The sequence below is a fragment of the Phocoena sinus genome, chromosome 2 (assembly GCF_008692025.1).
Source record: "Phocoena sinus isolate mPhoSin1 chromosome 2, mPhoSin1.pri, whole genome shotgun sequence".
Classification (NCBI taxonomy): Eukaryota; Metazoa; Chordata; class Mammalia; order Artiodactyla; family Phocoenidae; genus Phocoena; species Phocoena sinus.
This window is the reverse complement of record NC_045764.1, coordinates 178,066,797-178,086,110: the sequence shown is the minus strand read 5'-3', so window position 1 is coordinate 178,086,110 and position 19,314 is coordinate 178,066,797. Positions and strand designations below refer to the sequence as shown.

At 60.7% G+C, this 19,314-nt stretch overlaps 2 protein-coding genes across 4 annotated transcripts in view; both read right to left on the bottom strand.

Moving 5' to 3' along the window:
- MTA1 (metastasis associated 1) overlaps positions 1–7,577 on the bottom strand; it is a 37,646-nt gene extending 30,069 nt beyond the window's left edge. Inside the window, exons 1-2 of one of the 3 annotated variants that reach the window (XM_032621354.1) lie at positions 7,422–7,461; positions 4,637–4,705 (exon numbers count right to left, since the gene is read on the bottom strand). Coding sequence is in view for 1 of the 3 variants with exons in the window: in XM_032621353.1 (XP_032477244.1) it covers positions 7,422–7,449 (28 nt within the window). In the remaining 2 variants the exon portion in view is untranslated. Of the gene's footprint in view, positions 1–4,636; positions 4,706–5,348; positions 6,521–7,421 lie in introns of those variants that run through there. The other 2 variants (XM_032621355.1, XM_032621353.1) reach the window with 2 other exon arrangements.
- Positions 7,578–13,767: 6,190 nt separating this feature from the next.
- TEX22 (testis expressed 22) lies at positions 13,768–15,555 on the bottom strand. Its single transcript, XM_032621771.1, has 4 exons — positions 15,502–15,555; positions 14,544–14,657; positions 14,221–14,349; positions 13,768–14,135 (listed from the first exon to the last, which is right to left on the bottom strand). The coding sequence occupies exons 1-4, from the start codon at positions 15,553–15,555 to the stop codon at positions 13,956–13,958; spliced, it is 477 nt and encodes a 158-aa protein (XP_032477662.1). The 3' UTR covers positions 13,768–13,955.
- Positions 15,556–19,314: the final 3,759 nt, after the last annotated feature.

The window sequence follows — 19,314 nt, the reverse complement described above, 5'->3', positions numbered from 1 at the left end:
AAAAACCGGGCAAAGGATTTGTCCAGACGCCTGAGCAAAGGCACAGGAACGGCAAATAAACAGGCAGAAAGGGGGCCAGCAGCACGGATGCTTAGGGAAACGTGAATCAAAACTCTAGTGAGGTGGGAGGGAGGGAGACGCAAGAGGGAAGACATATGGGAACATATGTATATGTATAACTCATTCACTTTGTTATAAAGCAGAAACTAACACACCACTGTAAAGCAATTATACCCCAATAAAGATGTTAAAAAAATAAAAATTAAAAAAAAACAAAAAACAAAAAAAACTCTAGTGGGATGCCGTGTGTGCCAGTCAGACTCCTGTGCAGAGGACCCAGGGCCCTCAGCATCGCTGCCGGGAGCACAGGAAAATAATGCCGCCGCCTTGGAAAGTAAGGAGGCTGCACTGCGGACAGGCGGCTCCGCCAGGCGACCCCACCCCTGGGCACTTTCACCCGCGAGAAACACCCATAAGAACAAACGTTCACACTCCAAGCTGAGCACAGGTGCTCACGGTCGGCTTCACTCAACCACCAAAACTGGAAATAGGGGCTTCCCTGGTGGCACAGCGGTTAAGAATCCGCCTGCCAATGCAGGGGACACGGGTTCGAGCCCTGGTCCGGGAAGATCCCACATGCCACGGAGCAACTAAGCCCGTATGCACCACAACTACTGAGCCTGTGCTCCAGAGCCCGGGAGCCACAACTACCGAAGCCCACGTGCCTAGAGTCCATGCTCCGCAACGAGAGAAGCCACGGCAATGAGAAGCCCGTGTGCCGCAACTAAAGAAAGCCCACGCGCAGCAACCAAGACCCAACGCGGTCAAAAATAAATAAAATAAATAAAAAATTATATGTAAGAAAAAAACCTGGCAATGGCCCAGCTGTGATCTGAACATCAGGTCCTTCCAAAAGTCACACTGAAATCCTAACCCCAAAGCCATGGTATCTGGAGGCAGGGCCTTTGGGAGGTGCTTAGGTGGGGCCCGGAGTGGGATTAGTGCCCTTACAGGAGACCCCACGGAGCTCCCCAGACATCGAGGCTGCTGGAGCCTTGACCTGGGGCCCGCAGCCTTCAGAACTGCAAGAAGTTGGCATCTGTTGTTGACCGGCCCCCAGCGGCTCACGCCTCGTTACAGCAGCCTGAGGGACCGAGCCGGCCCCAATGTCCCTTCACTGCTGAATACGCCTCGGTACGTCCATTCGATGAAACCTATCCAGCAAGCAGCGGATGAGCCACCGACACGAGGACAAGTCCTGAACGCGCTGCAGCCCATGAAGCTCAGGGCTGCCAGAGCCGGCGTGGGGCAGGCGGGCTGACTACGGAAGGCAAGGACAGCTCAGGGCTGCCAGAGCCGGCGTGGGGCAGGCGGGCTGACTACGGAAGGCAAGAGGGACACTCGGGTCGCGGAAGCAGTCTAACCGCTCACCTCCCCCTCCTGGCCTGTTTAGGACGACACACGAGGAAGCGTCTGCCCAGCTCAAAGAACCGCACACGTAAAAGGGCGCTGAAAAGTGTACTTCAGTAGACCCAAATTTAAATGTAAAAAATACACACAGGCCGTTCCCATTTGTCTCAGTAATGATGTACCCCAATGTCACCACTAACACAGAATCATCCTGAACTGAGCCATCGCCCCACGGGGAGCCCAGCGTCAGGGTCCCGCCAGCCTCGCGCCACCTTTTCACCAGCAGATCGACACATAACCTGTCCTCCGTGAGTATCCATTTAAAGACACCGTATCCGGTACGTATCACATCATCCATTCATGAGTGCTGGGCCCGTAGCCTCCCTGCGCTTAGGGATACCGGACGCACTTCATGGCTATGCTGAGGGGCACTTGAAACACCGAAATCTCCAACTAAAAGCTCAAAAACTCAAGTGGCATGGTCCTAAACAGGCCGGGGGACCCATCCCTCGTGGCTCCACTCGTTACACATCAACCTTAGGGAGATGGCGGATTCGCAGAGACAATCCGTGAGGAGTGATGGGGCTGGACAGGATGTGTCCGCTGAGCAAGTGGGCGGGCTGGTCACAGCCAGGAGGCCGCGCGAGGGGAGCCAGCGGGGACAGAGGCCCCACAAGAACATGGGCGCACACCCCAGGAGGGGCGCCAGACCCCTGTCAGCATCCCTCCAGAACCGCCTCCCACCAGGTCCCCTGGGGCTGGGGACCCCGCGGCGGGAACGGCAGGGCGCCGAAGGAAGCCAGACTCCTGACCCTGCGGGACCATGTCCGCTTTCACCTGCTACACCTGGGCACCCCCAAGCCCAGAGCCAGGACGCCTGCACGCAGGCCCCCTCCGCTCCTCTGTCCTCGCCCCAGCGGCTCCAGCTCCCCAGCCAGGCCTCCGGCGTACACACCCCACTGGACGGAGGCCGGACCCTGATTGGAGGGGCAAGTGGCCGATGACCATGGGGCCCGGCCTCCCTCCAGGGGCTGGAGCACAGGGTGGAGGCTGACGGCCAGTCACGCGGGCGCCAGAGGCCAGGTCCCAGGCCTGAGCACAGCAGGTGTCCCGCACATCTCTACAGACGGAGGGACAGAGCCGTCCTCACCCATACGCCAGGGAGAGCCCGGCCGGTGCCCACGGCTGAGTTCACTGGAGCACGTCCCCCCGCGGCCCTGAGCTGAACCCAGTCCCCTCCCACGGGGTGCGGTCGCCTCTGAGAGGCGACCTCCTGCGACCCCCAGGGGAGCCCCGCCCGGGCAGCCCGAGGAGCCCACTCTCCCCGACGCCCACAGACGGACCCTCGGGGAGCCAGTGTGGCCGCCTGGACCCCTGCCTTGCAGAGGGCAGGGAAGTGGCGGGCCTGCCCTCCAGGGGTGCCGAGAGCGGGGTCCCTCTGGGCGTGCCGCAGCCACGCCCCTCGCTCCCGAGGCAAGCAGTCCCCACCTCCGGTCACCACCGTCACACGCGTCACCCAGAGGAACCTGGGCCTCCATCTCAGGGGCCCGTGCCCAGCTGGGACCCCCGCACAGCGACAAGAGGGCCAGGACCCAGTCGGGGGGCGATGGGGAGCCACCCAAGGGCGGGGCCGGATCGTGGGGCCCCGAAGATGCTGGGAGTTGACCCCCCACCGCAGGAACCACTAAGCAGTTTGAAGTAGGGGAGATGGAGCAGACCAGCTGCTCAGAAGGGTCATCTCCTCAGGCAGCCCAAGAATCGCAGCCAGGAGAGGATCAGGGCGCTGCAGGGCCGGGAGAGCAGGCGTCCCACGAGAAGGTACAGCTCCAACCTGCGTCCCACTGACCGGGAGCGGGGAGGCTGCAGGGGCATGGCCAGCGCAAGACGACGGGCAGCATCCCCGAGGCCACCCCTGGAAGCCCCGCCCGCCAGGCCCTCCCCAGGAACCTCACCCCGACGTCAGCCTGGACCCCCCCCCCGGCTGTGGAGACGGCACCAGCACCCTCGTCCGTCCACACAGGGGACCCCAGAGCCCCTGGAAGGCTGTGCCCGCTGCTATAGGACACGGGCCCCCTGCTCCCTGAAGACAGACGGACAGGGGTGCAGGGCGGACAGAGAGACGGAAGGCAGGAGGACAGGACATCGTGTAGAACATCAAACTCTTGGGAGAAGGCAGGCTGGGGGTCATGGGGGGGCCTCAGGGCACCCCACCACCCTCACCCCGCCCCGAACTTCAGCGGGAGACAGCTGGGAGGAGGGGCCCCTGTGCCGACCTCACCCAAGCCACCCTTCGGGCCCCGCATGCCAGCACCCACGTCCACACGTCCTGGGAAGGCCACTGCACACTGCAGGGGTGCCCGCCCTGCCACGTGGGAACGTCCCTGCTGGCCCCGCACAAGTCTGGCATTCTCCCGCGTGTGGGTGTCTTACCTAGTCAAAAGTTAAAATTAAACAAACAAAGAAGCATTTCTGACAACAGGACAGGATACAGATGACAAAGGCAAAACCAGCAGGGGCAATGGAGACACTGTCAAGCTGCCCGGAGGACTAGGGTGTTCCTATCACATTTTCAAAATATATTTTTAAAAATCAAAATATATTTTTAAAAATCAAAATATATTTTTAAAAGAATGGGGGTTAATTTCTTACAATGATAGAAGAAAAAAAAGAGACGAGACCTGAGGGGAGATGGCTGCAGCCCGCCCATTAAAAACATACCCACCACCCCAGTGACCGTGGTATCGGTGGCTCCTAGCTGTTGGTTTTTGCTTTCTGTCCTGAAACATGACAGCACATCTCTGCACAGAGACAAAAAGAGGTGCCCGTGGTGCCCTCAGTCCACGGCTGGTTCCAGAAGACTGGCCAGGTGCCCCCACTCCCCACGCAGAGCGCAGACCCCAGAGGAAGAGGGTTCGTGGACCCTGACCCCGCCACCCGCGTCCAGGCCTCCTCCACCACATTTGCTGTCGCCGCCGAAAGCAACTCTCTGCCCAGGCTGGGTCACTTCCCGGGGAAGAACCAGGCCCTGTCCCCTCCCAGGCTGACCCACTCCGCCCAGCCGGTCAGCTGGCACAGAGCTGCAGCCATGCCTTCGCCCCGCCCAGACATCCTGGCAGGGCCTCGGGACGGCCTGCCAGGTAGAATGCAGGCCACCCAGAGAACGCTGGACTCTGCTAACTACTTTCTAGTGCATGTCCCTCCCATGCGATATTTGGTACAAACTTACGCTAAGAAACTGTTTATCTGAAATCCAAACTGAACGGGCGTCCTGTACTTTCCTGGCTGAGTCTGGCACCTTTGGAAAAGGTAGAGCGTCCTGAGTGGAGACAACAGGGGCAGCGGGGAGGGGGAGCTTTCCCAGACTCTGCTCCTGCAGTGCCCCCCAGGCCAGAGCAGGCTGCCCAGGCAGGGCCAAACCCCAGCAAGAGAGGGGCGTACCTTCCTCTGTCTGGGCCCTGAGAAATCCAGACACCACCCCCCAACCCCGAGCAAGCAGCACCTCAGGACAGGGTGCCAACCTGCCAACACCCCGCCCACCGGAACCACTGGCCTTGCAGACCCATGGGGCAGCGCCTTGGGATTCCATACAGAAACTGGGGACGGAACTGCAGGGACCAAGAGGGAGTCCAAGTGGAAGCGGTCCTGCAACGCAGGCCCTGGGAGGGCCTCCAGGACACCCTCAGGGGGACACGCAGACCGCTCCCCTGGAGGCACCGCAGGACACAGAGATCCTGGCCAACACCGTGGGGAAACTGAGGCACGGGAAGGTCTGAGGGTGGCCAGGCCCCTGCTGACTTCGCAGCCAGATAGGTGGCTTAAAGCCCGTATGTCAAGGAGTGGACACAAGTGGGATCGGGGCATCCACGGCCTGGATGGGGCAGGGACAGCTCCCCTTGGAACCAGTCCCCACAGGCAGGCACGGTGGAGGTCCCACCCACCGAGGCAGGGGCTGGCAGAAGTGCCTGGCAGCGGGTGGAAGTGCCGCAGGGGCCAGCTGAGGGCCTCCAGCCCCGGCCGCCGCCACCTCCTCCTGCAGCCTCCGTGCCTCCTCCAACCAGGAGCTGGGCGCCTCCGTCCTGCGGACACTGCTTCGTTTATTCAGCGTGCCGACGTGACCGCAGGGCCAGCGCCTGGGATGGGAGGTAAGACCACACCTGCCGAGGGGCTTCCGGCTGGCTAAACCCAAGGGGGCACCAGGCGAGCTGGAGGGTGGGCAGACCAGAGGGGCCTCAGGCTGCGCAGGAGGCCAGGAGGGGTCTGCACTGCGGAAAGGTGGCCCAAGAGGGCACAGGTTCGGGGAGCACTGAACGGGCAGCTGCAAGGGAGGCAGGAGTCCTGGGCTGCGCAGCTGGGGTGAGGCAGAGGCCGAAGCTACCGGGGCAGAGAAGCCGGCTCAGTCCTGGGGGGTGACCCTCCCGCCTCCACCCACAGACGGCCGGCTCCTGCTTGGAGTGGCGAGGCCAGGAAATGAACAGGCCCCTCCCAGAAGGGCCCCTACACTGCAGCCTGCTCCCCACAGGCGTCCGCCAGGGGCCTGAGCTACACGGGGTACAGGCCCCCATTCCCATGACCACCTCTGAGCCAGAGAGAGCAAGGGAGGGCCTGCCGGCCGGGCAGGTACTGCACTGACCCCCTGCACAGATGGGGGTGCACGCCCAAGGTGACAAGGCTGGCCTGACACTCGGGGTCACCTGGCCAGAGAGAGCACAGACTGAGGACAGAGGACACTTGGTAAGCGAGGCCAGCGCCGTCCTCAGCCCTGACACACTCCACCAAAGGTGGGCAAGTGAGCATCTCGGGCTCAGAGAGGGTGGGCACCTCACCTCCCTGTGAAGGACCAGCTCAGAACCCCATGGAAAACCCACGGCAGCCCAGGAAGCCAGCCCCCCAGGGCCTCAGCCAGCTAAGCGACCCCCTAACTGGGGGGCTACCTGCCCCTTCTGCACCCTGGCAAAGCACCTCCCTGCTGGGCTGGGGAAACAGGACGCAGCAGAAAGTTTGGGGGTGTCTTAGAAAAGCATGCTCGGGGTGACCACAGGCTGCTGAGGACCCGGAGAGGGAACCCTGCTAGGGGAAGCCGCCAAGCACACGCCCGGCCCAAGGGGTAGCTCTCAGCCGCCCCTGGGCTCCCACGCATGGGGCTCCCCACCCCAGAGGGGACCCACTCCCCACCCCAGCACCCGAGCCAGCCCTGCCTGCCCCGGTGGGCACTCCACACCCCTGCGGCCCCCAAACTCCCGCTCCCAGGAGGGCAGCCAGCACCGCCCCCCCCCAGACCATGTGCTCCAGCTCTGCTCCGGGGTCGGGGGCTCCCGCCAGGTCACTGGCCCGGAAGGATGCTCTGCGACTTCAGAGCCTTCCACAGTTCCTCTGCCAGGGCCCAACAGGCTACACGGTCGGCCCCCAACAGGTGGGCAGAGCCCCCGCCTCCCTGGTGCGCCGCTCGGCCACTACCCGCACCGGCTCGTGAGGGCCGGCCCAAGGGGTCACTTCGGGTTGGGATGAGCATGGCCGAGGCAGAGGTGGCGGAGGAGGAACGGGCTGCTCAGAAAGGGGGGGGAGGGGAAGGAGATGGGGTGGGGTGCAGAAGAGTGGGTGAGCGCTGCCGGGGGAGGGGGAAGGACGGCCCAGCCGGGACGGCCTGCAGTGGGGGAGGGGTGCAGAGGCGGAGGGAGGGGACCAGAAGTGGGCCGATGGGGGGGCTGGGCCGATGGGGAGGCGGGCGGAGGAGGGGAAGGGGAAGAAGGGAAAATGGGGGAGGGAGGGACACGACGGGGGACCCGGGCAGGGGGTAAAGAGGGGGCCCGGGCGGAGGTATGGCGAGGCCCGGGGAGGCGGTTTGGGACCGAGGCAGGGAGGGGAGGAGAGATGGGGGACGGAATGGGGCCGGGGGGGATGGGGACCCGGCGGGGACTGGGGGGGATGGGGGCCGGCGGGGCCCGGGGTGGCAGGGTCGGGCCCGCGGCGCATAAAGGCGGCGACGGCGGCGGGCGGACAGGCGGCGGCCTTACCTCCGACCCTGTACATGTTGGCGGCCATGTCCGGCGGCGGCGGCGGAGGCCGCAGGCTGGGCCGGGCTGGGCGCGGGGCTCGGCGCGGGCGGCCGGGAAAATGGAGGCGCGCGGGCGCGAGGCGCGGGGGCGCGGGCGGGCGGGCGGTTTAAAGGGGCCGCGCTGCTGCCGCCGCCGCCGCCGCCGCCGCCGCCGCCGCCGCCGCCGCCGCCGCCGCCGCCGCCGCCGCCGCCGCCGCCGCCGCCGCTGCCGCCGCCGCCGCCGAGGCCGCCGAGGCCGCGCAGGGACCGAGGGCCGCGGTGCGGGCGGGAGAGGAAGAGGAGGAGCGGCCGCGAGGAGGGAGGGGCCTCGGGCGCCACCGCCCACCGAGTGGGCGGTTACCCGACCCGCGGCCGCGCGCTCCTAGCCGTCTGCCCGCGCCCTCCGGGGTCTTCCCCAAGCCCCTCCCCGCAGCGGCCCCCACCAGCCGTCCACGCCGGTCCGAGTCCTTCCTGGGCTTCCCGCTCCTCCTTCCCACCCTCCCTCCTGTCGCAGGGTCTCCTCCGAGTCCCTCACTTCCCTGAAGCGCAGCGGCCCAGCCGCGGCCTCTTGACTCCCGGCCCGGCCCTCTCCGCTCACGCCAGGGGTCTTTGTCCCTGCCCCAGTGCCCAGCCCCACGCCCCGCCCGGACAGCGGCGGCGCCCCCATCCCACCGCCGTGCGGGCACTGCCTCCGTGGACTGTGGCCTGAGGAGAAGGCCAAGGGAGGCGCGTGGCCGTGCCCAGAGGACCCTCTGCAAGGCCCCGCCTGAGAGCGGGGGTCCCGCAGGCCTCTCTGACACGGCCCAGACCCCGCGGCTGGTGGGGCGGGGGGCGTTGCGTGCCCAGTACAGCGAGTCTGGACGGGCCCCTGTGGGTGAGGCACCTGCCTGTCCTCCCCAGGCCCGGCAGAACCTGCAACCGAGTGTGAGCTTAAGGTCCGAGGATGGTGGGGAGCGCGGTGGCCTGGGCGCACCCCGCAAGGAAAAGCAGTGGGTGCAGGGGGGAGTCCCGGGTGGAGAGAAGCGGGTTCCGGCCACGCTGGGAGCCAGGACCAACTTGGCTGCTAGGAGGCCAGCGGAGGGAGGTGTCGGGGCCCCAGGGTGACTGCCTTGTCCACTCAGGGACATCCCTTCGAGACACGGAGGGGAGTGGCGAAGGGGTGGAGCTCAGGAGAGGCCCCGGCCGAGCACCTCCGCCGTGATTGACGGCGGCTGCAAGGGAGGAGCTTAGGGCTGAGGATATCTAGGCAGGTTCCCCGAGCGGGGGCGCTGTGGGTGGAATGGTCTCCCTCCCCCCAGGCCCCCGTCCTAGCTTCGTGGCCTGCATCTCCTCATCTGAACAGCAAAGTTGCAGCATGAAGTCCCCTTCCACCTACACCGAACAAGTCGACCATAAAGTTAGTTAAGAACCACCGATAAGTGCCCAGGCAGGGCTTTCAGCTTTCCGCAGGGCCGCCCGCCTGCCAGCTGCGGGGAGAAGCAACAAAGGGCGGGGGCTGTTCTCCTCCCTGGACGGGGCCGTGGGGGTGAGCGGCAGTCCGGGCTGACCTCCACCGGAAGCAAAGCCACGGGCCGCGTCTCAGGGAAGCCGCTGGAATAACAGGTCTCCCCGCTCCCAAAGCAGAGTGACGTCTAATAAACCCTCGGGAGACAGCACAGAGCCCCCGCTCCTCCGTTGGCTTCCACACTGCTTTCCCCTCTCCAGACTAACAAAAAAGGGAGATTGCATGCAATGCCCAGCCCTTACACCAGCTCAGGGGCAGGCCTACAGACCAGAGACACCTTGCAAAAAAGACTTAGGAATTCATCCATTTAGTAGCAGAGGAAGTAGACATTCAGGAGAGAGCCAGGAGGGTGTGTGAAGGTGTGGCCAAGTCCACGGCCTCAAGGACAGCAGGGGGCGGGGGTGAGGCGCGGCAGAAGAGACTTGAAGAAGCAGAAGACAACTCCACAGGAGCCCTGGAATCTTAGGAGCTTGACAGAACGTGAGATCGGTAATCAGAAGTCAGAGAGTAGATGGCGGGACAGCAGAACGAGAGCAAGGTTTAGGAGCTGAGAAAACACAGTTCCTCAAAATCACGCCGTCGCTAGAACAAGAAACAGTGAGGGGCAGGATGTCGGGCGACTAACAGGGACGGCTGTGTGGTCCAGTGGGGAGCGGGGGAGAGGTGATAAACATGACATTACGGGCCTTGAAGACAAAGTGATGAGGGTCAGGGGACAGGGTGATCATAGTGGGGGCACTGTTTGGAGAGGCTGGGACATTGGTGAAGGAGGGACCCATGGGAGTCCAACGGTGGGTGAAGTGGCCCAGAGGCCACTCGACGGGGCTGCGTCCTTGTGCAGGGCCTGGAGAGTCCCGAGTGACCTGAGCTGACCTCTGGTGAGGGATGGGAGAAGCAGCAGCAGATGTGGAGGCAAGAGGCCTCAGAGGAAGGCACACGGTGCCAGAGGCCATGCACGGTTAGAAAAAACACTCAGAGACTCACTACAGGAAAGTTCCCCTGGAGTCACCTGGGAGCCTCCAGGACCACGGTGGGGTGCAAGTCACACGGAGACCCACCTCGCCTGCTTACTGAACTTCAGGGATTCTTAGAAGTGTTTTTCAGAGAAAGCATGTCACATACAAAAACAAAACCCCAAGTTGGCCCTGCTCTCTCCAGCAACATTCAAAGCCTGAAGAGCAAATTGCGAGGGTAAGAAAGCTAAACTGAAGAATCCTGCCCCGGCCAAGTTCTCATGCGTGTTTAAAGGCCTCAGGGAAACATTTTTAAACCTAAAAGAACCTGAGAAATAAAGTTCTTTAAAAATGTGAAAGCTGACCTTTAAGACACCAATAAAGATGTAATTGAAACAAAGACTGAGTGGGCAGGTGCTGGCGGTGAGCTCGGCCCCCCAGTGGGATGCGGACATGACACGTGGAACACAGGGGACGGGAGTGACTTTGCAAGGTGGGCCGGGACCAGAGGGGAGGTGCCGGCACCCTTCACCGTTCAAAGCCCAGCATCGGATGGACATACACCACCCAAACCCCAGTGACACCCATCTCTCAATGTTTGTTGTAACTTCTAAAAATAATCTTAGCAAAATCTTGTAAACTTGGGGTGAAGAAGCGTTCATCTAATTTCAGCGATCATGTTTTCCCTTAAAATTAAATTTTTAAAAATTTGAAAGAATTCTACACTTATTCTGTAGTTTTTTAAGATTTTTCTTTGATGTGGGCCATTTTTAAAGTCTTTTTTGAATTTGTTACAATATTGCTTCTGTTTTATGTTTTGGTTTTTTGGCCACAAGGCATGTGGGATCTTAGCTCCCCGACCAGGGATCGAACACGCACCCCCTGCATTGGAAGGCGAAGTCTTAACCACTGGACCGCCAGGGAAGTCCCTATTCTGTATTTCCATATATCCTCTCGCCTCTGCCTAGGCCTTTAGAAATATCTGAACAACCTCCACCTAATGTCGACAGCGGTCCTCTCGATGATGAAATTGTGGGCGAGATTTTTAAACTTTATTGTTGGATTGCTGGATAGTGAGCAAGTGTTCTTGTAAAGCCAATGAACTCATTTTTTTTCAACCGGCAACACTGGGCAGTGACTGTCTGTGGCCCTCAGTAGGGCACGAACTACACACATCTCCCAGGCGCCCTGCCAGCCCTTGGGGGTGGGGGGGGGTGGGGCGTGCCCTGTGGGCTGGGCTGGGGGGCTCCCCTTTCTGCCTGGGGTGTCCAGAGTGGCCTCTGCTCCTGCTCTGAGCCCACCTGATCCACGAGAACAGGCGGGTGCTAGGGTACAAGGGAGACCACACAGGAGGGTGGCCGTCCTCTCTGCCACAGGAGAACCTAAGCAGACCCCCGGCCCGGGGGTGTCACTGTGAGTCTGGGGAGGTGCATTGCTCCTCCTAGACTTCAGGAAGGGACCTCCCGGTTGGGAAGCAGAGTAAAGGGACACTGCAGTGTCCACTGTCAGCAGTGACTGGGGGCAGTGTCCTAACCGGAGTGGTGCTGTCTGACCTGTCTGCTGGGTGACACCCTCCTCTCATCCGGGTTTCCAGGTCCCCTTAGACCCTCCTCTCTTCCAGGGGCTCCCAGCTGGGTCACTGGTGACGTTGGGACCCGGTCATTCTCAGCTGGGGGCGGGTGGGGGGCGGCGTCCTCTACTCTTGGGATGTTGCGCAGGCCCCAGCCTCCAGCCACTCGATGCCAGAGTGCCCCTCCCTCCGACATGTCACATCTTCACCCCAAACCTGTGGCCGTGCTGGGTTACGCGGCAAGGGGGGAGTTGAGGTTGCTAACCAGGTGGCCTTAAAATGCTATCCTGGGGTGTCCAGGCGGCCCATCATCACAGGGTCCTTAAAAGCGGAGGACGAGGTGCTGCGCTGCTGGCTTTGGAGATGGAGGACGGGGCCCCGAGCCAAGGCGTGCGGGCGTCCCGAGGAGCTGGAGAAGGCTGGAGCCCCCGCAGGAAGGCTGCCCTGCCCACGCCCTCGTCTCAGCCCAGCGAGACCCGTTTCAGACTCCTACAGAACTTAACGTCCATGGATTTGTGTGAAGACACTAAGTCTGCGGAAACTTTTTAGGGCAGCGATAGGAAGCCAACACACCCAGGGTGACAACGAAACCGTCTCTGGCACTGCCACCCGTCCTGGGGCTCCACGCCTTACTGGAGCGGGCCACGGGCTCCACCAGGGGAGCCCCGCGACTTCTGCTGCTGTGGTGGTCCCAGAGGGGGAGACCTGGTGCAGAGGAGAGGCCCTGAGACCACTCGCAGGACAGAGGGCCGGCCAGCCCAGCATCCTGGACCCACCCCATCTGACTGCAGCCTCATGAGACACCCTAAGTGAGACCAAGAGACCTGGCAGGGTGAGCCCAGTGAGGCCCTGGCCATGAAGTCCTTTAAGGCCGCTTGGGGCAGAGAACTCCACAGCACTTGTCACCTTTATCGTTAACTGTTGGCACTTTAGCATGGGAGGGGGTCCTCCTGGCCAGCATGGAGCCTGGCCCAGAGCAGGTTCTGGCCTTTGACACCTATCCACACTTCACCAGGGTCCCTAAGGAGGAGGGGGAGGGAGTCGTGGTGTCCCCCAGGGCCCAGCCTACCCTCACGTCCACCCTTCTCCCCCACGTCTTAGGACACCTCCCCCAGCCCCAGCCTCCACCCCACATCCCTGCGGCCCACCACTAACCCTAGGGGTCTAGGGATCCTGAGAAAGGCACAGGCCTGGAACAAGATTACACTCAGGGGACCCCAGAGAGAACGGGGTGGGGGCCCAGCTGCATGACCTTGGAAGGCTTCCTGGAGGAGGGGCCTGAGCTGAGGCCAGGATGGGCAGGTGGGGTCGCAGCACCTCAGCAGCTGGCTCTGGGAGGGAGGCAGAAACCCGGGCATTGCCCTCACCCTGGGCCTGGGGGTGGGGGTTGATTACCTCATCCTGCCCAAAGCCCCCCTCCCTCACGGCCACCCACACACACTGCCCCCAGTCAGCCCCTGAGTGTCAGTCACCAAGTCCAGGGGATCGCACCGCACCTGCTGCCCTCCTTCCACCCCGCCCCCCACGGGCTGGGAGCCTATCATCACTTCCCTTCTTCCCCTCCTCCCACTTCCTCTTCCCCTCCAGCTTGGTCTCCCCAAAATGCAGCCCCATGTTACCCGCAGCCCAGAACCCACCCACCCACCCCTCAACCTCGGGGCACAGGCAGACACCGTGGCAGGCCAGGGCCAGCTCCTAGCAGCTGCCCCACCCTGCCTTCTCAGGCCCTGTTCCGCTACAAGCTCCCTGTGCGGAGACGGGTGGCATCACCTCCTCCAGGAAGCCTCCCTCTGTGTTGGGAACCTCCTTGGCTCCCGCAGGCTCTGGGCTTCTCCCCATCACAGCATCACCCCCGAGTTACACGTGCCCCTGGGGGCCTCCTGGAGAGGCAGTGCTCCTGGGCTGGGCGGGCACCAGTACCAAGCAGTTCATGACCAGAACCTCCCCGCTCCCAGAAGATTGCTGGTCCCACCTCGCTGCCCCCTGCAGGCAGGCACCCAGCTCCCCAAGGGGCTAGGCTCCCCAGCCCAGACCCCTTCCACCCAGGCCAGCTAAGGGGCTATCCATGAACCAGGCCCCGAAGGGGGGACTGCCAAGGCCTCACACCCCTCCCAGGCCGCCCACAGTGGCCTGTCCCCCGGGTGACGGCCCCTGGGGGGCGTGGGCAGCCTTTCCTGGCAGCCCAGAGGGCCATCTTGGAGGGCCACTCTGCTCTGTCCCTCAGGCCCCGTCAGGTGGCCTCTTGGAGATTGGGCTGGGGCAAGTCACCCCAACTGGAGGTGGTCTCCAAGGCCTCAGGGGTGAGTGTTCTGAGGAGAGGGCAGCCAGACGTCCTCCCAGGCCTGTTTTCTCATCCCTGGGCTGGTCATGACTGTCTGGTGGGCACTGGGGAGGGCGCAGGGGCCGTGCGCCCCAGACCTGGCAGGCCGCCTCCCCAGAACCCACAGGAAAGGCACCGAAGACGGACACGCAGGGCTGAGTCGTCTATTAGGAGGGCGGCGACCTCGAGGCCTGGGCCTCCAGAGTCACGTTGTGCCAGAAAGGCGCGCTCCGGACCAGGAAAGCTTGGAAGGCGCTGCTGGACTTGGCGGACCTCGGTGGATGGGGGAAGAGCACGTCCTTGTCCTCGTCCTGGGACACCAGCTGGGCCACGATCTGCGCGAGGTCCTGCGTGGACGGCGGGGTCAGGGGGCGGGGCGAACAGGGCGGGGCGGGGCATGACCGAACCCTCGGCGCACCCCGCCCCGCGCACCCTGTAGGAGAGGGTCGCCCCGGCGAGGCCCGGCCTCTCGCCGCCACCCAGCACGGCCAGCCTCCAGCGCTCGTCTATGCTGACGTTCCAGCGGCGGCTCGGGGGCCTGCTCCCCTGCGGCTCGCACACCTGCGGGGACAGGGCAGGGGTCCGCGCCGGCCGCGCCTGGGGGTCCCGCACCCGCCTCGCGGAGGGGGACGCTTCCAAAGTGCTGTGTGCTCAGCCTCCCCAGTGCCGGCGGGCAGGCAGGTCCTCAGCCTCTGGTCCTGGGGCCTTCCGTGGCCGTGCCCGGCGGCTCGGCCCCTGGGCACCCCGGCCGGCACCTGCCCTGCCTTCCCATGCACGGGTCGGCCCCCTGGATGCTGGGGGCCATTACCGCGGAGGTCGTGGCCCTCCGGCTGCTGCCCGGTCCTGGCCGGGCAGAGCTGGCCCACACTCTGGGGAGGCCCCAGAACAGGCCGCCAGACTGCGGCCGCCTCAAGAAAGGCGGACCCAAAGGTCAACCTCCTCCCCAGGCCCCTCTAAAATGACCATAAAGAGGCGTAGGGTGGAAAATATCGCGCAGGTGTCCATAGGGACACAGGAACAGGCAGTGAGGCACGGGTGTTAGAGGGCTGTCGGCAGAGGCTGGAAAGCGGTTACTAACTGGGAAAGACCAGAAGTGCGCTGCACCCCTGCAGGAACCCTCCCCCCAGGGAGAACTTCCCAGGCAGGCTGTCCATGAAAGACCCTCAGAGCCTCTCCTGCTCTGCCCAGCCAGGGAGCCATCCCATTGCCTCCCTGGGGGAAGCCAGGAGGTCACCCTCTGGAGTGCCATGGGGGGCAGGGAAGGGTGCCATGCTAAAAATAAAGAGAGGATTAAGACAAACTCAGTCTCCATTCCTCAAAAAATTAAAAATAGAACTACCATATGATCCAACAATCCCACTTCTGGGTATACATCCAAAGGAACTGAAAGCAAGTCTCAGAGAGATATTTCTGTACTCACGCTCACAGCACATTATGCACCGTAGCCAAAAAGTGGCTGCGACCCAAACGTCCATCAACGGGTGAATGAATAAGCCTGATGTGGTCCGTCCACACAATGGAATATTATCCAGCCTTAAAAAGGAAGGACGTTCTGGCACAGGCTGCAGTACGTGTAGTGAAACGAGCCAGTCACAGAAAACACAAATATTGTTTAGTCCAGGGATCCCCGGCTCCCCCCACCCCCGCCACAGGCTGCACAGCAGGAGGCGAGCGAGTGGAGCTTCATCCGCCCCTCCCCATCGCTCTCATTACTGCCTGAACCATGCCCCCCACGGCCCCCCCGTCGGTGGAGAAATTGTCTTCCATGAAACCGGTACCTGCACCAAAAAGGTTGGGGACCGCTGTTGTAGCCCACTCATACGAGTTACCTAGGGTCATCAGATCCGTAGAGTCAGAACACGGACTGATGGCTGCCAGGGCTGGGCGAGGGCGAGGTGCTGCTTCGGGTTTGCAAGCTGGAAAAGTTCTGGAGATGGGTTCACAACGATGCAAATATACTTAACACTACTGAACCGTACACTTCAAAATGGCTAGGATGCCCCCCCCCAAAAAAAAGTGGATACTTGGACCCAGAAACATGCACAGAAGGAAGATGATGTGAGAAGACGGCTGTCTACAAGTCAAGGAGAGAGGCCTGGAAGAGACCCTTCCCTCGCAGCCCTCAGAGGGAACCAGCCCTGCTGACACTTTGATTTTGAACTTCTTGCCTCCAGACTGCGAGACAGTACATTTCTGTTGTTTAAGACAAAGAAAGTGAAGCCCCCAGCCCCTCTTCCCACTCTGCACGAAGAACGGTGGCAGCCTGGCTAAGCTCCCCTTCTGCGCAGGAGAGGGGAGGGGTCCTTTCTGGGGAGAAAGGCCAGCCCCAGAGAAGAGGCCTACAGACACCAAGAGAGGGGGGTGCCCAATGCGGAGCAGCCCAAACCTGCCCGATCGCCCCACAAAGAGCGTGACCGCTGGTGAGGCGGCCCCGGCACACGGAGCCTTCAGCCAGCCCTGCGTGCCCCACTCTTCAGTGTAGACCAAGAGCAGCCCCGCCCCCAACCTGAGAATGTCTCCAGTGTGAAACACAGAGGCCAAACCACCAACCTGGGCAGAGGGAACTCAGAGGACAGGGGGCTGTTACAGGGAGCGGAAGGAAGCCGGCCACCTCCCCCTGTAACTGTTGTTCTCGGGGATCCAATGTACCTATGAAACAAGAAGAGGATGACGTGAAGAAGGGCTGTTCAGAGAACAGGGGGATCCAATGTGCCTATGAAACAAGAGGATGACGTGAAGAAGGGCTGTTCAGAGAACAGGGGGATCCAATGTACCTATGAAACAAGAAGAGGATGACGTGAAGAAGGGCTGTTCAGAGAACAGGGGGATCCAATGTACCTATGAAACAAGAAGAGGATGACGTGAAGAAGGGCTGTTCGGAGAACGGGGGGATCCAATGTACCTATGAAACAAGAAGAGGATGACGTGAAGAAGGGCTGTTCGGAGAACGGGGGGATCCAATGTACCTATGAAACAAGAAGAGGATGACGTGAAGAAGGGCTGTTCAGAGAACGGGGATGAGCTCTTTCGAGTTAAAAATGTGACGTCAGAATTTAAACTTCTATAGCAGGTGCTGGGGTAGGCTGTTGACCCTAGTTCGTCACTCCCTTCCTGTAATCGAATCCAGCGCCTCCCCTTTAACATGTGACGTCACGCCGGTTCCCACTAGAGTATATTTTCCTGCCTCACTGATGCTGGGCAGGTCCACGGGATGCTGACAGAGCACATGCATTCCCAGTGTAGTCTGAGTGGGCCTCCTGAGATTCTGTGTCCACCCGAGCACAGGCTTCCCTGGGAAGACCTCTGAGGGTAAGCGGCATGGAAGACACACAACCTGCGAACAGAAAAACAAAAGTTTACTGTTGTGAATCATGGAAATTTTGGAGTTGTTTGTCACAGGGCATCATTACAGCAAATGCTAATAATAGAAGGACCGGCAGCAAAGCCCAAAAAGGCAAGGTAACAAAGTATGAGAAAATGGGAAAGTCAATCACACAGGCCCACATCCAACTAACAGAGGTTACAGAAAGAGTCAATCGCACGGGCCAACATCCAACTAACAGAGTTTCCAGAAAGAGAGTCAATCGCACGGGCCCACATCCAACTAACAGAGGTTCCAGAAAGAGAGTCAATCGCACGGGCCCACATCCAACTAACAGAGGTTCCAGAAAGAGAGTCAATCGCACGGGCCAACATCCAACTACAGAGTTTCCAGAAAGAGAGTCAATCGCACGGGCCCAACATCCAACTAACAGAGTTTCCAGAAAGAGAGTCAATCGCACGGGCCCAACATCCAACTACAGAGTTTCCAGAAAGAGAGTCAATCGCACGGGCCCACATCCAACTAACAGAGTTTCCAGAAAGAGAGTCAATCGCACGGGCCCACATCCAACTAACAGAGGTTCCAGAAAGAGAGTCAATCGCACGGGCCCACATCCAACTAACAGAGGTTCCAGAAAGAGTCAATCGCACGGGCCAACATCCAACTAACAGAGGTTCCAGAAAGAGAGTCAATCGCACGGGCCAACATCCAACTAACAGAGTTTCCAGAAAGAGAGTCAATCGCACGGGCCAACATCCAACTAACAGAGTTTCCAGAAAGAGAGTCAATCGCACGGGCCCACATCCAACTAACAGAGGTTCCAGAAAGAGAGTCAATCGCACGGGCCCACATCCAACTAACAGAGTTTCCAGAAAGAGAGTCAATCGCACGGGCCCACATCCAACTAACAGAGTTTCCAGAAAGAGAGTCAATCGCACGGGCCCACATCCAACTAACAGAGTTTCCAGAAAGAGAGTCAATCGCACGGGCCCACATCCAACTAACAGAGGTTCCAGAAAGAGAGTCAATCGCACGGGCCAACATCCAACTAACAGAGTTTCCAGAAAGAGTCAATCGCACGGGCCAACATCCAACTAACAGAGGTTCCAGAAAGAGAGTCAATCGCACGGGCCAAAATCCAACTAACAGAGTTTCCAGAAAGAGAGTCAATCACACGGGCCCACATCCAACTAACAGAGGTTCCAGAAAGAGTCAATCGCACGGGCCAACATCCAACTAACAGAGTTTCCAGAAAGAGAGTCAATCGCACGGGCCCACATCCAACTAACAGAGGTTCCAGAAAGAGAGTCAATCGCACGGGCCCACATCCAACTAACAGAGGTTCCAGAAAGAGAGTCAATCGCACGGGCCAACATCCAACTACAGAGTTTCCAGAAAGAGAGTCAATCGCACGGGCCCAACATCCAACTAACAGAGTTTCCAGAAAGAGAGTCAATCGCACGGGCCCAACATCCAACTACAGAGTTTCCAGAAAGAGAGTCAATCGCACGGGCCCACATCCAACTAACAGAGTTTCCAGAAAGAGAGTCAATCGCACGGGCCCACATCCAACTAACAGAGTTTCCAGAAAGAGAGTCAATCGCACGGGCCCACATCCAACTAACAGAGGTTCCAGAAAGAGAGTCAATCGCACGGGCCAACATCCAACTAACAGAGTTTCCAGAAAGAGAGTCAATCGCACGGGCCCAACATCCAACTACAGAGTTTCCAGAAAGAGTGTCAATCGCACGGGCCCACATCCAACTAACAGAGGTTCCAGAAAGAGTCAATCGCACGGGCCCAACATCCAACTACAGAGTTTCCGGAAAGAGAGTCAATCGCACGGGCCAACATCCAACTACAGAGTTTCCAGAAAGAGAGTCAATCGCACGGGCCAACATCCAACTAACAGAGTTTCCGGAAAGAGAGTCAATCGCACGGGCCAACATCCAACTAACAGAGGTTCCAGAAAGAATCAATCGCACGGGCCAACATCCAACTAAAAGAGTTTCCGGAAAGAGAGTCAATCGCACGGGCCCACATCCAACTAACAGAGTTTCCAGAAAGAGAGTCAATCGCACGGGCCCACATCCAACTAACAGAGTTTCCAGAAAGAGAGTCAATCGCACGGGCCCACATCCAACTAACAGAGGTTCCAGAAAGAGAGTCAATCGCACGGGCCCACATCCAACTAACAGAGTTTC

What these genes read in the sequence shown, in the direction of transcription:
- TEX22 (XM_032621771.1), bottom strand. Translation starts at nt 15,555, where the DNA reads ATGGAAGACAATTTCTCCACCGACGGGGGGGCCGTGGGGGGCATGGTT. An exon ending in TGGGGGGCATGGTTCAGGCA is followed by an intron (nt 14,658 to 15,501) that starts GTAATGAGAGCG and finishes GGGCCTCCCCAG; the next exon opens with AGTGTGGGCCAGCTCTGCCC. An exon ending in GGGCGACCCTCTCCTACAGG is followed by an intron (nt 14,136 to 14,220) that starts GTGCGCGGGGCG and finishes CCGTCCACGCAG; the next exon opens with GACCTCGCGCAGATCGTGGC.